Source organism: Notechis scutatus, chromosome 2 (genome assembly GCF_049901735.1).
Source record: "Notechis scutatus isolate UNSWTSFEM ecotype Mainland chromosome 2, rNotScu1.2, whole genome shotgun sequence".
NCBI lineage: Eukaryota > Metazoa > Chordata > Lepidosauria > Squamata > Elapidae > Notechis > Notechis scutatus.
The window spans coordinates 140492784-140508569 of NC_142010.1; the positions used below are offsets into that span (position 1 = coordinate 140492784).

General features: G+C 44.1%; 1 protein-coding gene and 1 long non-coding RNA gene across 2 annotated transcripts in view; both read left to right on the plus strand.

Moving 5' to 3' along the window:
- The first annotated feature begins 310 nt into the window (after positions 1 to 310).
- On the plus strand, positions 311 to 2759 carry HOXC4 (homeobox C4). Its single transcript, XM_026677371.2, has 2 exons — positions 311 to 902; positions 1528 to 2759. The coding sequence occupies exons 1-2, from the start codon at positions 326 to 328 to the stop codon at positions 1881 to 1883; spliced, it is 933 nt and encodes a 310-aa protein (XP_026533156.1). The 5' UTR covers positions 311 to 325; the 3' UTR covers positions 1884 to 2759.
- A 2862-nt stretch (positions 2760 to 5621) lies between these two features.
- The window catches only part of LOC148132280 (uncharacterized), a 37604-nt gene continuing 27439 nt past the window's right edge, over positions 5622 to 15786 (plus strand). Inside the window, exon 1 of the long non-coding RNA XR_015747798.1 lies at positions 5622 to 5723. This is a non-coding gene — a long non-coding RNA (uncharacterized LOC148132280). The remainder of the gene's footprint in view (positions 5724 to 15786) is intronic.

Here is a 15786-nt window from a genome sequence, read left to right on the forward strand (position 1 = left end):
AAATGATGGAGTTTATTTCGACCATCTTCCTGACTTGACGTGGTCCTTTAAAAAAAAAAAACACACAGAAGGAAATGCAATGAGAAGAGAAGAGCCATTTCTAGTTGCCTACGTTATTTAACCCCCCCCCCCCCAAATTCCCTTCTGCTCGGAATTGAGGGAGGGAAGAGAGAGAGAGACCACCGACCAAACAAGAAGATCACACGCACACGCTCGTGTACACACACACACTCGCGCGAGCACACAAATTGCATACACTTTGAATAAGCTTTTGGTTCCTTATCCGGGGACTAGCGCGGCTGGCGTGATTGGCGCAACGAGTCACATGGTGAAAGTAACTTTACGGGGTCGCCAGCTAGTAGGAGGGTTTTATGGAGCAGAAAAACGACAAAGCGAGAAAAATTATTTTCCACTCCAGAAATTAATGATCATGAGCTCGTATTTGATGGACTCTAACTACATCGATCCGAAATTTCCTCCATGCGAAGAATATTCGCAAAATAATTACATCCCAGACCACAGTCCGGAATATTACAGTCGGACTAGGGAGTCCAGTTTCCAGCATCATCACCAGGAATTGTACCCTCCACCTCCACCACCACCTCCTCCTCCTCCTCCACAGCGACCCAGCTACCCTGAGCGCCAGTACAGCTGTGCCAGCCTCCAAGGTCCCGGCAACCCCTCCGCGCATCCACGGGGCCATGGACAGACGCCCGGAGGAGGCCACCATCTCCCCGAGAAAGCGCAGCAGCTCTGTGACCAAACGGCTCTCTCCAGCGCGGCTACCTCTCCTTCCCCAGCCCCTCCAGCTTGCAACCAGCAAAACCCCGAGCATCCCAGCAGCACGGCCTCTAAGCAACCCATAGTCTACCCATGGATGAAAAAAATCCACGTCAGTACTGGTAGGCAACTTTTCCTCCTCTGCTCCTTTTCTCTCGGATGTGTGTGTGTGTAGACGTGTGTGTGTGTGTGTGTTTGCGCCCCCCCCCTTTCCCACCAAGCTCTCAGGCTCCCTCTCCCTCCCTCTCTCCCCTTTTCCCCCGTCTCCTCCTTTGCCTTCGACGAGAGTCTTTGGGTTAGCACAATTGAGCTGGATTTACGACTCCAAGCGGGTAATTACACCCACCATAAATTTTATAGCCGAGCTAGTCTGGGCAGCCCCAGCCATGTGGTTCGTTCTGTTATGTATGTGTGAAACTCCAAAGGCTTGGAGAGGGGTGCATAAATAATTCAGGCTCTTCCCAAGCCAAGGAAACCCCCTTCTTCTTCTTCTTAGGAGCAAAAAGTCTTGGGTTCTTTATAACCCAGTAGGCGGGTGGCTTTCTCTCTCTCTCCCCCCCTTTCCCCTTTTTCTCCCTCTTTCGATCTCGCTCTCCCTCTCCTCCTCCTCTCTCTTTCGGCGCCCTGAGCCACCGGAGATCTCGCTGGCTCTTTTCTCTGTCTCCCACCCTTCCCCCCTCTTCCCCCGCTTCCTTGCATCCATGCGAATCTTTGGTTTGGTTTGGCTTGTTTGTTTGTTTTCTCCAGTGAACCCTAATTACAATGGAGGCGAGCCTAAGCGGTCCCGGACTGCCTACACCCGTCAGCAGGTCTTGGAATTAGAAAAAGAGTTCCACTATAACAGATACCTGACGAGGCGGAGGCGCATCGAGATTGCCCATTCCTTATGTCTCTCGGAGAGACAGATCAAGATCTGGTTTCAGAACCGGCGGATGAAATGGAAAAAAGACCACCGACTGCCCAATACCAAAGTGAGATCCACGGCTCCGGCAAATTCCTCGGCCGGCTCCTTGCCCGCTTCTTCTTCCAACGCGATTGCTGGCGAAGATCATTCGCAGAGCTCAGCTCAGGAGCCACGAGCAGAGGATATTACAAGGTTATAAACAAACCAGCCAACAACATCAACAACAAAAAACGCCCCATGCAAATTGACTCTTGATTATTTATAGAATCTAATATATATCTATATATTTTGGGTTTTTTTTCCTCGTAGTTTTCCCGTGCGTGCGTGTGTATATATATTTAGGAGAGAGAGAGAGAGAGAGAGAAACACATACATACACATACACAAAAGAATGAGGTCTCTTGGAGATCTCAAGCTTTAGGTGCATGTATTATTAGCATGAGAGGCCAGGTGGCATACCTGTTGGGGGGGTTTTTTAATCACCATTTTCAGGGTTTTATTTATTTTTTAAAAAAGGAAAGAATGGAAGGATGGGCTGTGTATGCTGATGTGTCTGCATGGGGATGTGTGTATGTATATAAGCGTGTGCGTGTTGGGTTGTGGAACTAAATGTTCTGTTTTAGATGAAAAATCGGGGCATATGCTAATAATTATACAGGCAAGGAAAGAATGTAATTATTTTGCTCTCTGAGTTTACACATGGAGAACAAAAAAAAAGAGGACCATTGAAGGCTTCCCTCCCCCTCTTCCTTTTCTTGTATAAATGCGAAGAAAGATTTTTTTTTTGTTTGTTTTTTTTTTACAAAAAGTGGGGACGGCACACAGGAGCTAGTAGAAACTAATAAATGTCTGGTTAGTTCAATGTGAGCAGCAAGAGATAAGGAGAGCAAGCTAGACAGTGAATTGAAGGGGGGGAAATCTGGGTAGGTTTTTTTGTTTTTTGTTTTGCTTTTCGTGGTGGTTCTTGTGTTTTTGGACTAATTTTACATGATCATTGTAAACCTGCAATAAAGGAGTTTAAGTGTATATGTGAAAGTCCCCTTGTTCAATAAAACAAAACAAAACAAAACAGTGAGTGTGACACAGACTGACTCTGGAATGTTTGGTGAGTTGTTTTGCTTTTTTGCCTGCTACTAAAAAATAAAATAAAATGCTGGGAGAATAGGCAGGGGCAGAATTACCTGAGTAAAAAAGACCCTTTTTAAATCTAAGTTTGAAGAACTTTCCATAGTTAGGTATGGGGTATTTTTTTCTTTTTGAAAGTCTTCTAGGGCCATGGAAGCTAATTGTCAATCTGCCATTGATTTTAGGAATTGTGGCTTGCACTCCTTCTACTCTGTGACATCACAAGATGGGCACTTTCTTTGAACTCACACTTTACCAGGCAATCTTTGCCCTGGAGGTACACACACACACACACACACACGTTTGATTAGAAATAGATTCAGCTGATTCAGGATGTGTTTGTGCATTACTTTTTTTTTAAACGTGTCTTTTAAATTTTTATAGGTACATGAGCGTCTTTCCCTTGGTTTAATCATGTTATCGAGTTAATTGCTTTCTTTTGCTGCCTAAACAACTTTAGCTCAAATTTACCCCTTGTTATTGTACTTTAAGTTTCTAGCATATATTGGAGATGCTAGAGAGAAAGAGTAATCCTGTAGAGAATCTGGAGATGTTTACTTTCTGAGGGGAAACAGAAAGGGTGACTGGGAAAAAATGTAGCACAGATGTGTTTGCACAAGGAATACTTCTACTGTGATTGTAGATAGATAAGATAGATACTTTAGCAAGTGCCTTTTTAAGTGCACTGATTATCCTATTGATCAGCAGGCCCTGAAAATGGAAAAATAACTAGGTGATCAAATTATGCTTTTCAACTCTTCTTTTAGATAGCAGTGCCTGAGATTTTTACTTGCATTGGGTAAATCTTTTAACAGCCTGAAAGCAAAACTTAGTTAGATTGCAAGAGTAGAAGAATCAATTTATTTGTATATATGACTGTTACATTTAAATTGTGTGCAAAATTGTGGGCTATCATACAACAATATATATATACATTTCAGGAGTTTGAAAGATTTGGGAAATGATTTTTTTAAGGGCATGTTATTATAGCCTGATGATGAAGAAAATCAGTTTAGCATCCAAGGCCTATGGAACACCCAGGAAATGACTGACAGGCATATTCAGATTATTCAACCATTCCATTCAGGTTAATATAGAACTTTTGTGGTTTTCAAATGGTGCATAATTAAATCTAGTAGTAATCATCCAGATTAATTTACAAACCACTTCACAAAGAAACTTGAGGTCCAGCTGAAGAGGATGACAGTTCAGCCTGTTACTTGTTCAATCCATCTGATGTATATTGAAGAGATGATTGACAGAACAGCCAGGCGAAAATCTATGGCATTATTTTTACTTATTCCCAGTAAAAAATACAGATTTACGTGTTGAGTGTATGGGAATTGTAAATTAAAACGTTTCCTTATCACACTATCAGGCCTCTTATTTTATAGATTATAAGAGAGGGAAATAGATAAGCATTCAGACTGCAGTCCTGGGCAGACTAACTTTTGAGGAAATGCCATTGAACACAGATTTACTGTGCATGCATAAGACCTCAGCTACATATTTAATGCTTCAACTGTGTATGTTTATCAGCTGCCCAGTTTTTTTAAAAAAAGAATTCAAGTATACTATTGTTGGCCTATTGGTGTAAGAAGACAAACACACTCATTTTTCTCAAAGGCTTTACCAACGTAAATACACACTTTTCATACCTAGGCCCTCTGTGAAATAAAGGGTAAAAATAAAGGGGTACAAAAAAAATCCAAAGTTCTCAATAGATTTTCATGGTAAAAATGAAAGGTCACAGTTTTGCAAAAAAACAAACAAACCTCTAACACCCCACCCACCCCAGTGATATCTCATACTTAAACCATTAAGTGTTCTGACTATATGGATGTGTCTGTATTGCACTAGATGGTTTGTTTTAACGTCCTCCTTTCTCTCACATACACACCACACTTCGATACCTTGTCACCAAGAACAGTTTCTGAATGTGGAGGGACTTTGTATTGGGGGCATTCTCTGGGCCTGCCTATGAAGCCAGGGAGGGGGGGAAAGGGGTGTGTGTGTGTGTGTGTGTGATCGATCACATTTGCAACTCTATAGTCTGCATATTCCATTTTTTAAAACCTTTCAACAAACCTCTTATTTAAATATGCGGCTGCATAATATGTATAGTCCTCTATCCCTTCCCCCATCCTCTCCTGCATTATTTTATTTTCCTCCTGAAGTTCCCTTTCCATCCTCTGCAATCTGCCCTTCTGCAATGGCTTTTAATATTTATTGTTAAATCATCTAATTTAGCCTTTAGACTTGGCCATGACATAATTTCCCCCCCCCCTCCCAACATAGATTATGATTATAAAGGCAAGCCTAGAGGAGGTATGGAGTGAGAGGTGGAGAAGAGAAAAGAAAGTTAAAGAGATACAAAGCCCCCACCCTACCCACCTCCCTCTTCCCTTTTACTCTCCTCTTTCTCAGCTTCCACGTCGAGAGCCTGAAAGGTACTTCATTGAAGTTCGAGGGGGGAAAGGGGGGAAAAAGTGGGTTCATTCAGAGGACAACTTTTCTAGGCCAGCAGTTTTATTCTTAACGGCTCAGGCTGACCTCTGAGCCCCCGGTGACCCGAGCGAAGTCTCTCAACGTGTTCCCTCTCAACGCGCCTTAGACAAACTTAAAGGCATCGCCCCTGTTTCGGCTCTTTGTAAAGAAATTTTCCCTCGTAATAGAGCCGGGTGGGTGGGGAGGCGCGCGGGGAGGGGAGGGGGAGGCAAGCGGGGATAGTTGGGCTTCGGGCAGATTCAATGCGCTTTATCGGTCGGTGCTGTCACCAAAATAACTCCAGAGAAAAGCAGGCAGGGTGAAGTCTCAGCCAAGCCTTGCCTACTTCGTTTCCCCTCCTTCCCGTAACTTGAAAGGTTTCCTATAGCGGGCTAGTCCAGGCGAGAACAACGTTTCCCAACGTCAAGTAAGTTCGCTTGCCTGTTTTTATTTTTTTGTTTTTTTGGGCGAGGGGGGGGGGACTTCACCAGATAAACAGCTTCATCTTTCTACGTAGGTTTTTCTCAGAAAAGGGGAAAAAATATATAGTTTAATGCCAAGAGGCAAAGCGAAAAAAATCGGTTACGTTGGTTAAGGTGCGCCAAGACGCTTTGGGGTTTCTGCTGCGTGCAAGAGGCAAGTTCCTCCTTGGGACGAAGGCAACCAGAAACAGGGGAGCCAGTCTTCTGGTCCAGGCTGGGAATCGAAGCCTGGCAGGAGGGGAGACCTTCCTGAACAAATCCGGATTGGAAGCTTCTGGCCATTGGCTGCCAATTGAGGGAACCCTTGCAGGCCAGCGGTTCGCTTGATGGCTGTACTTTTGGGCCTCCAGCTCCGTTGTGTTGGCGAGGTTTTCTTCCTACTGTGGTGGCGGGATCTGTCTCTGAAGCTTCCCTTGGCTCACCTGGGCCCTCGGGACCACAGCACCCAAGACTCTCCTTCCTGTTCTCCTGGTAGGTAGCTCGGGTTGTTCAGTACCTTTCCCCTCCATTTCCTTTTATTATTATTATTTTTTTCCCAGGGATGGGGGGCGGGGGTGTGTGGAGTTATGCAGCAGGAGCCCTGTAGAAACATTTCTGGAGGAACTCCTGGTTTGACTGGTTTGACAGCCTCCCTCGGGTGCCCAGGCTACGGGCAAAACTTTTTCAAGTCCTTTCCCTTCATTTCCTTGATAAAGTCTCCATAGGATGCAAAGGGGCTTGAGGGGGAAGCCAAATGGGGACCTCCATCCTGGGAAACCGGGCCCTGGGAGACACCCCTCCCCCTTCTTTCCTTGGAGATGATGGAGAGAGGGCTGAAAGAAACTTCCTGCCCAGAAAGAGCTGTCCCAGATTCCTTGGGATCTCCAAATTCCCCCCCACTTCTGATGCTGTTTAGGAAAATACCTCTCAAAAGGAAAGGCTGAGAAGCTGAAGAGAGTTTGTATGGTTGGACAGGACTTGTGTTTTTAAGAGAGAGAGAGAAAAGGAAGACAATACCCGCCCCCCCTTTAAAAAAAATCATCCCTGACATAGTCTACCTTCTTAAGCAAAGAGTTTGATCACTCCCTTCTACAGCCCCAGCTCTAGACTCTTCCTTTGCTACTTATCTCTCCCTTCCCCCTCCCCTGTTTCTTTCCTCTTGTACAGGTTTTTTTGGGGGGGGGGGATGTTCAAGTGTGCCGTTTAATTGTAATTAAAAGACAAACATTCCTCCAGGGTTAAATGAATGAGTTACAGGTTTCCAACCATAACTGCCAGCAGCTTCAACATGTAACTTATATTTATTGTGGTCTCGTATATCATTATCTAGAGATACGGTTTTATGTACTTCCTAATCTGTCGCCTTGATTTATTTTGATGGGCAAGGTACCAAACCAAACATTTTGGGACTTTACTGAAAGAGTAGTATTTCCTAGCAAACAGCCAATAAATAGTTTTTATGTTGATGGCACTGATTTCTGGCAAAATTGTTGCCTTCGTTGTTTCTTGTCTTCTTTTTCTTAGTATGCATGTATGTTTGTGTGTTTGTGTGTAGGCATATATATTATAGGCATTCATGTACAGTAGCACTTCAGTTGACACAAATTACTTTTTTGGATGGAAAACCACCTTCAGCTTCTGTTCTATAAAGAAAGAATCAGGGCAATATTAGCAGACCAAATGCAGCTGTAACCAAAAGAGAGAGTAATATTTCCTTCATAAGCTCCTGCATCTGCTTTTACATGCATTCATACATAGCTAGATACATACCTATTTCTGTAACATATGGAACTGTAAATACACCCGGATTTTTTATTTATTTATTGCCATTATTACTATTTACAATGACTGGATAAGTTTTCAGTTTCCTCTTTCTAATTTATTTGCTACAGGAGGGGTATTAAGATACCTAAAGTAAAAATAAAAGGAGAAAAGGAGCAGTTGCTATTTGACAGTCAAATCCTTACAGGCACAATAATAACCTCTCTCTCTTTTTTAAAATGAACCGGGATAAAGAGACTTATGATTTAACTCCCTGTTAGGGAGAGAAGACTACTAGGCTGCAATTGGGTATTATACACCTAATTCTCAGCACTTTTTCTTAAGTAAAAAATTGGGGCACACCGTGCAATGCAAGATTGATCCCAGGTGGATCAGAGGGAACAGCAAAACTCTTCTTTTTGAAAGGTTGAGCCAGTGCACTGACATCCTTTCGCAGTCATCTAACCCAAATCAAAGGCACCTTCAATTCTCAAGCCAACTATATACTCCTGGCTAACAGGAAAGTGATGTTTGGGGATGAAACATATTGTTTTGCTTCCATTCCAAGCATGCCTCACTCATTCTGGGATAGACAACTTCTGAACATGGAAATGCAATAGGCCGTTAGCTCCTGCTAAATATCACCATGAATTTAGCTCCTCCCTTTTGATGTTCCTCCAAACCAGTGGCCCTCTCTGAGTTCTCTATAGTAAATCATAACCCCCCACATGTGACTCATAATTTTCTGAAACTATCACAGAATCATTTTATTGGGTGACCCCTCAAGTCCCAGGATTACCAGAAAAAAGGGATCATTTATTTCTCACTGCACTCTGGACACTTGTTCGTAAATGTTATAAGCCTGTAAATTACGAACAGCATGAGATTTTTCTTCTCTTGCTCCTGCCACAGGGAGCAATAAGGCAACCTGGAGGAGGGAAAGGGTGAGAAGCCCCTAAATGCGAATGCATCTTTTTTTCTAGTTCGCATTTCCTACAACCTGTAGAATTACTTCTTCAGCCTCAACCCTTCCAAATATATATTGTACAACACCTTTATGACTTTTAGCCCAAAGGTGGATTTCTTGAGAATTATAAGACCTAAATAAAGCCCACCATGGCTGCAGGTCACCAGGATGGATAAGGATATCCTGAAGCTTTCCCAGATGGGTGGGTTTACTCTTAACGCCCAGTCACCTGGATTTCTGCAAGTCTCTCCCACCATCCCATAGAGTCACTAACCAGGGTCTTCTAGAGCTAATGAGCTATATGGAGAATACCAAACAATACCCTGGCAGTAGCAGCAATACAGTAGCAATAAGGGTCATCATCACAAAGACCATCTTAGTCTTGACTTCATGGTCTGATGGGAGAATACTGGGGAGCACTATTACTCTGCCTGACTGGGTTGGGTTGATCATCCCACTTCTGCCCTGAATGTTGGTCTTGGTCCTTCATGGATTCTATAGCTGACTTTCTGCCTCTTCTGAGAATTTTTATTTTTTCTTGACCTGACCGGTGGCTAAAGGAAGGAAGGCTAAAGTGGAGCTTATTGTTTGTCCTGGAGCTGCCTGCCACACTCTTAGCCAACACCTCTCCCTTTCTAGGAAGGGAAGCCAACACCCCTTGATCTGGCTTAGAAGGCTTCAGAGGTGCTTAATTGGTGTTGGTGAGTCAGTTCCTGCTTCCTGTTTGGTGGCAAATTCTGATTTTGGATGTGTGTGTGTAGGGGGGGTGGGGAGAAGGGGAATGATGCTGGAGCTCCTTGCATGAGGGAGTTTGGCAGGCGAGGCACAATGCCTTTTGCCCTGTGGCAGAGAGCTCCTAAAAGCATCCTGGTTGGTAGGAGTCCTACCAAAGGCTCCAGGCTGGCTGCAGTTGCTTACAAGCTGTCAACATTCTTGACCCAACCAAGATCAGCCATAAGATGATCATTGATTTTGGAGGGTAGATTAAGAAGAGGGATAAAGAGCGATGGATAAAATGCTGGATTCAAGACCTCATGAGCCACAGCAGCCAAAGATGAAAAATATGGGATTCTCCCTCCGCAGCCAAATATTATCTCAATTACAGGCAAAGTGCAGTTCACATATTTATTATTATTATTATTATTATTATTATTATTATTATTATTATTATTATTATTATTATTATTATTATTGTTCTTACTGTTATATTTCTTTTCCCTGTCTGTTCTTAAGCTAGCAGGCTTTCCCCACTATCTTATAAGCTGGTGCTGATCACCTCTATCTCTCGCCATCTGAGCAAAGGTTCCCTAACTCCAATAGTCCTTCCCTTGACCCACGAGCTCTCAATGGCTCAGATTCATTTACCCATCTATGCAGGTGAAGCCTAGAAGGGTGGGGGGGGACCTTCTCTGCATCCCCCGCTCCACTCTGCTTAACATTAAAACAGCTTCCCAGAAAATCCACAGCGTGCTTAGGCAGCAAAAAGCAGAAGCAGAAAGGTCCTTCTGATTTGTGGAATAGGAAGACAAACCCTGCACTGAACACACTCCTGTGCGGGTCTGTATTGTATATTGTTAGCATGTGTGTGTGTGTGTGTGTGTGTGTGTGTGTGTGTGAAAAGGGAGAAGGCTCCTGATCCTCTCTTAAAGAAAGGGACCTTGATTCCTTCTATCAAGGCTTCCTTCTGGGCCTTGCAAAATAAAATAAAATAAAATAAAAGGATGGGGAAGTCTTGTAGGGCTGTTGCTCTGAGTATCTCACCAAACCAGGCCTTGGCCCATAAGGGCATCCTTACAAACCACGGTTCTTTCACCACCCTCTGCTAAACCCATAAAAAGACTTGTCATGTTGCAAGTGCCCCCCTCCACAGTGTCATAAATGCCACCAAGGGGCCTGGGTCTTTTTTTCCAGAACCTTCATTTTTTCATAACCCTAACACACACACACACACACACACACACACACACACAGAGAGAGAGAGAGAGAGAGAGAGAGAGAGAGAGAGAGAGAGAATCTTGGTTCTGTCTGCAATATTTAAAAGAGCCCCATGAAAACCTGTTTACTTACTCCATTCCCAGCTGGGTCACAACCCCAAATTCGGAGTGCAAAACAAAGGAATGGGGGAGGGTTGCTTTGAAAACTGGTTGTTGACATCCTCTTGGAGTGACTGTTCTTTGGAACAGCAGGTTAATGTGATTGTTGGGCAAAAGTTCACAAGTCTAGAAGGAGAACTTTGCTACTCGGGGAGGGATGAAAAATAATCCTCCTTCTGGTCTGGAATATTAGCTAAAATTGCTAAAATGTTTATTTGTAAATGGTTAGGCAGTGAGGAAGGGTGACATTTTCACAGCCCCTTTTTGCAGTCCAGGTACCCATGAAATCTTCCTCCATCTCAAGGTGGCACTTCTAAGAGAGTCCCTTCTGAATCTTTTAGTAGAAAATCAGTTTTCCTGGGACAAACTACTTTTTGGTGCTCCAAGATGCAGATTTCAGACAAGGAACTTTCCTCCCATGTAAATTAGAGCCAGGCTTTTGAAGCACATATTGCTCCAAACAAGTCAGAGCTGATTTGGCTGGCACCAAGGAGAATGATTTAGCAGGAAAATGTGGCCATTTGAGCCTTTTAGGACAGAGTGGGCCCCCTGCGTTTGCTGTTTATCTGGTTTGGATTTTCTCTTTTAGATGTACAGTATCTGGAAGAGCGTGGTTTACAGCCCCTTGTAGCATTCAAATCTGAGGTACACCCTTTTTATTCTCCCTTTGACTTCTATAGCTGTGGATTACATCGTACATAAATGTTAAAAGGATGCCATCAACTTAAAGCTGCAAAATGTGTTCACTCCTAGTTTGGTGTAAGAATGATTCCCCTCTTCTCCTTTCTCTCCAGCTTTCTCTGCAGAGAAATCTGGCCTTGGGACCCACCTTTTTTAGATAAGGATAAATTTGTTATTGTTTGAATATTTGAGACTTGACATCCTAAAGAAGATTAATCTGATTATCCCAGATGTCTGGTTTTGAGACAGGATTAGATTTGGCTTTGTTCACACCCTCCGACTAGGGACTCTTGCCATACAAGGAAGATTTGGCACAGCATAGCCGCAGTTAGAACGCTTCTATATAGCACAGAACACATAAGAGAAATGAGTGACCTTGGTATGAAATATGTGCATTAATTGAAAATAAACAACTGCACGCCTCCTTAACAAAAGACTCCTATTGTGATATGTCTAGATCAGCTCCTCCCAACTGAAACCTCCACGCAAAGACACCCCACCGACCAGTGCATCAGGAGGCATCACACTTAAACCATAGGTGCTGAAAAGCTCCCCTCCACACTGTCAGCACCCACTTACTCCCTTTAATTCTGCAGAGGGGTATAGGCATTGTCTAGGTCCCACCCCACCCCTCCACCCAGTCTTTGCACTTACAAAAGGAACAAGAGTCACCCCTGTTTCTTGATGGGTTGAGGGCAGATGCTGTTCCTGGGGGTAAGGAAGAAGCAGAAGGCAGAGGGGTATGTTAGGCTCTGAGGCCGAAGGAAGAGGATCCGCAGGTTCCCTGGCTGCTAGAGTTGGTCTCCAGAAGTAGAAGTGGTCAGTCAGTGGCATGAAAGGGAGGAGTGGAGAACAAGAGCTGACCAGGGTCCCTTTCCAGCACAGGAGGAGGTCATTCTGTAAATCGGGAGCAATAAGGCAGCTTCCATTCTATAGTTTTGTTCTACGGAGTTCTGATTAAAGACCCAGGAATTCAGTCAGAAATTAAACACCAGGCGGCCTTGAGCTGACTGGGTTGTATTGAGCTGACTGAGATTTAAAGCAGGGTCACCAGGTTTGTTTTGTTTCTAAAGGGTAAAAGAAAAGAAAAATTTAAAAAAATGTGATCTATTAAACCAATGTGATCTAAGCCTAAATGCGCCACACTCTTTCCACTCATCCCGCCCTGCCTGACACATATTTGATCTGGTGACCAGATAACAGCAAAGGTTGACAAAACAATACCGAGTTTAGGGGCTAAACTCTCAACTATGCCTGGTTACATGCTTCACCATTACGTTTATCTAGTAAGGTTCAAGTTACTCGTAGGTCTTTTGTAACATAGTGGTATGAAACATCCGTTAGGTACTCCGGGTTTTTGGAATTGGGTGAAATGGTTTTCACTCCGCTTTTGCCCTCCACTGAATAAGCATGAGTTTGAATTATCCGCCCCTCCCCTGCACAAAGAGAAAGATGAATGCGAAGCGGGCGACCAGGCCCAGAAGGACCTCGTAGAAGGTCATTCTAAATGGGGGAAAAGCCACCTTACGAGTCTCTGGTTTAAGATGGCGGCTGGTTTGGTTTCTTGTCCCCAGCCTCACCCCAAACACGCCCCAAGATCTACTGCAGGGCCCAGGGAAAGAGATTGGTTATTCTCCCAGGGCGGAAAGGACAGCGGCTTAGAAATCCTTCTCTTTTCTTTTTAAATCTTTGAGTTGAGCTCGGGGCTTCGTTTCTAAATTGGGTGGGGGAGGAAGAATGAATAAATGAAAAAAAAAATCTCGCTCTGGGAATCGACCCCCGGCCAGCTCTCCAAAAGACGGATCGTGTCCAAAGGCTCTGGGGGTCCTGGGCGAGGGGTGCGCACGCGGGCCTGTGTATCTCGGCACACTCGGAAGAAATTCAGCCTTCCCAACGTACAGCGAGTATATAAAAGGGCTCGGGGACTTTGTCCGCCACCAGCTTCTCGAAGGCATCTGAGGCCGCCAGTCCCTCTCTTTCCTTGGAACCCGAGCGCTTTCAACTCAAAAATCCCCCGGCTGCCTCCCGGATCCCAAAGGGGGTTAGGGGCAGAGGCGGAGTGGAACTGCCGCGGCCTCGGCTTCTCCAGCTTTTGGAAAGCCCCGATTTCATCCGGGGGAATTTCCTGCCGTGGAAACCGAGGAAAGTCGGTGGGACTGAGCTGAGCAGCAAGCGCCTCGGGCTTGGGCCGCTGAACTTGCTCGGCGGATCGGCGGCCCCAGATTTTCGGAGGCTTCTGTTAGGTTACGCGCTTGACCCGCCGGTTCAAAGAGACCGAAGAAGAAAAGTAAAATCTTCCGCGCCTCCATGGTGGAGGACTATAGCAGGAGCTTGCTGGGATTGGCAACCGCCTTAAAATGCTTCCTGGGATATCCTCTTATTGGGGTGCGTGTATGTGTCCGTCTGTTCCTGATCTTTAACAAGAAAGTTAGAAATGAAAACGATCTCTCCAATATTTTTCGTGTGTGTGGGTTTGCGGATTGTATATTTCGATCACACTTTCTGTTTCTCGATTTCGGTTCAGAAACGAGCCCCACTAAACTAGGGGAGAGACTCAATTGCCCCAAACTCCTCCAATTCCTTTTGCTATAAAGTATTAAACACCAGTATTTAAATACACTTAGGGTGTTGCAGTTATTGTTAAAATGCTTCAATGGTTGCCTCTGCAAGTTACAGGAGATGGAGTTAGAGGATGATGATGATAATATAATTTGTCTGCTTACATCCAGGAATTTTTGTTAAATTAGATAGGTCTTTAGTTCCTTAATATTGTATGGTGTTACATTATTTATATTATATAAATACAGTATTTCTGGGTGGACAGTATATCTCTGTGCAGTTGGGTATGCCCACAAATGCCTTTCCCCTCCCCCCTCCAAAGCGTTGGTTCATAGAATTGTACTGCAATGATAACCCATGTGCACCCTTATTGATGATGTCTCCATAGGATAGAAGTATCCATTTGTAAAAGATTATTTATATAGGTGTGTGATTGAATGTGCAATAGAGTTCAGGTGCAGCTGATGTCTAGTGGGTGATAAAGGCCCAAACCCGTGAGTATTGTGTCAGCATTTTGGGGATATGCTGGCAGAAAGATCTGCCTTAGCTTCATCACTCCAGCCCATCTGGGATGTGCCCATTTATTATACCAGCTGTGCCTGTCAGAAATGGTGGGCAACCTGTCATTCCTCAGATGTTTTCTGACCGTAGCTCCCATTATTTTAACCACTGGATTTGTTGGTTGGTCTGATCAGGAATTAGAATCCAACTTCATCAGTTAATTATGAATGGGGAATACTTGGCCCTCTAGAATTGTTACTCCACTACAAACCCTATAAACCTTGGCCATTGGGAATGACATCTATGGAAGACCAGCATCTATGTGCTACTCACCTGTGATCATGATACTATCTAGTGGCAGAGAGCCAATTCTGTATAATGGTTCAGGTGCAGGACTTAAAAACCAAGAGACTATGAGTAGTAGTTTTGCCTTAAGCATGAAAATCAGTTTAGGGCCAATCAGTCTCCCTAGCTCAGCCCATCTCATAGGTTGGTGTGTGGAAAAGAAAAGGGCAAGAAGCATTGCATGTATATCTTCTTGACTTGTACAAAATAAAGATGGGATATAAGTCTAATAAATAAACCCAATAAATTTAAAAAAAAATCTACCGTACCATATCCCACTTTGCAACATTAACACCCAAGGATGTTCCTTTCCTCTCTGATTCTAAATAAACTTGATCTCGTAGGGTTGCCTTCTCTGCAGAAACTTTTACCATCACTTAGAGCCCTTTGGAAGTAGAAAAGCCGGATTAGCTACATTTTAGTTCAGCAATGAATGTATTTATTTTAATGAATGACAGCTGAATGGAGAAGAGAAAAAGTTCTGCCTGAGGTGGTGGAGCTGTGATACCCCTTTCTAGCATATTGGGGTGGGGGGGGGGGGATATCGTTGCATGGTGTGATCTTTTGCAAAGAGACAAGAGATGCATGAGAGGCTCTGCTGCCCTTTTCTTTGATATATGGATCTATTGGTGCCATTTCTCTCCACACCCTCTATAACGAAAATCTGACAGTGTCAAAGAAGGACCTTTCATTAGAATCCAATGGGCTTCCTTCCCATGGGCTCTTATCTTTCCCATAGGTGACCCTTAAGTCCAGGTGACTGAAATGGGCAGGTTTCTAAGCCTTTTATACTGTCAAGGAGCCTTGGGAGGATTGGTAGGAAAACTCATCCCTAGCTAGGAGGTTCTATATAGAAAGTGTCTCCTGGAATCACCCCATGGTCTGGTTTTGCTTCCTGGCAGATGTGGGGAACACTTCTTCCAGAGATTTTTTTTTTAAATTATTTTTAGAGACAATTTCCACAAAAGGAGCCAAGCTTTGTAGGAACCTGGTCATGGAGGTTGTGAAAAGTCATTCTTCTCTCCCCATCCTGGCCTTTATGGAGTACAGTGTAGGGGCTGTGATCTTATGGCTAGGGCAACTATCCTTCTCGATGATTGATCAAGTTTCTATCACTCTCTT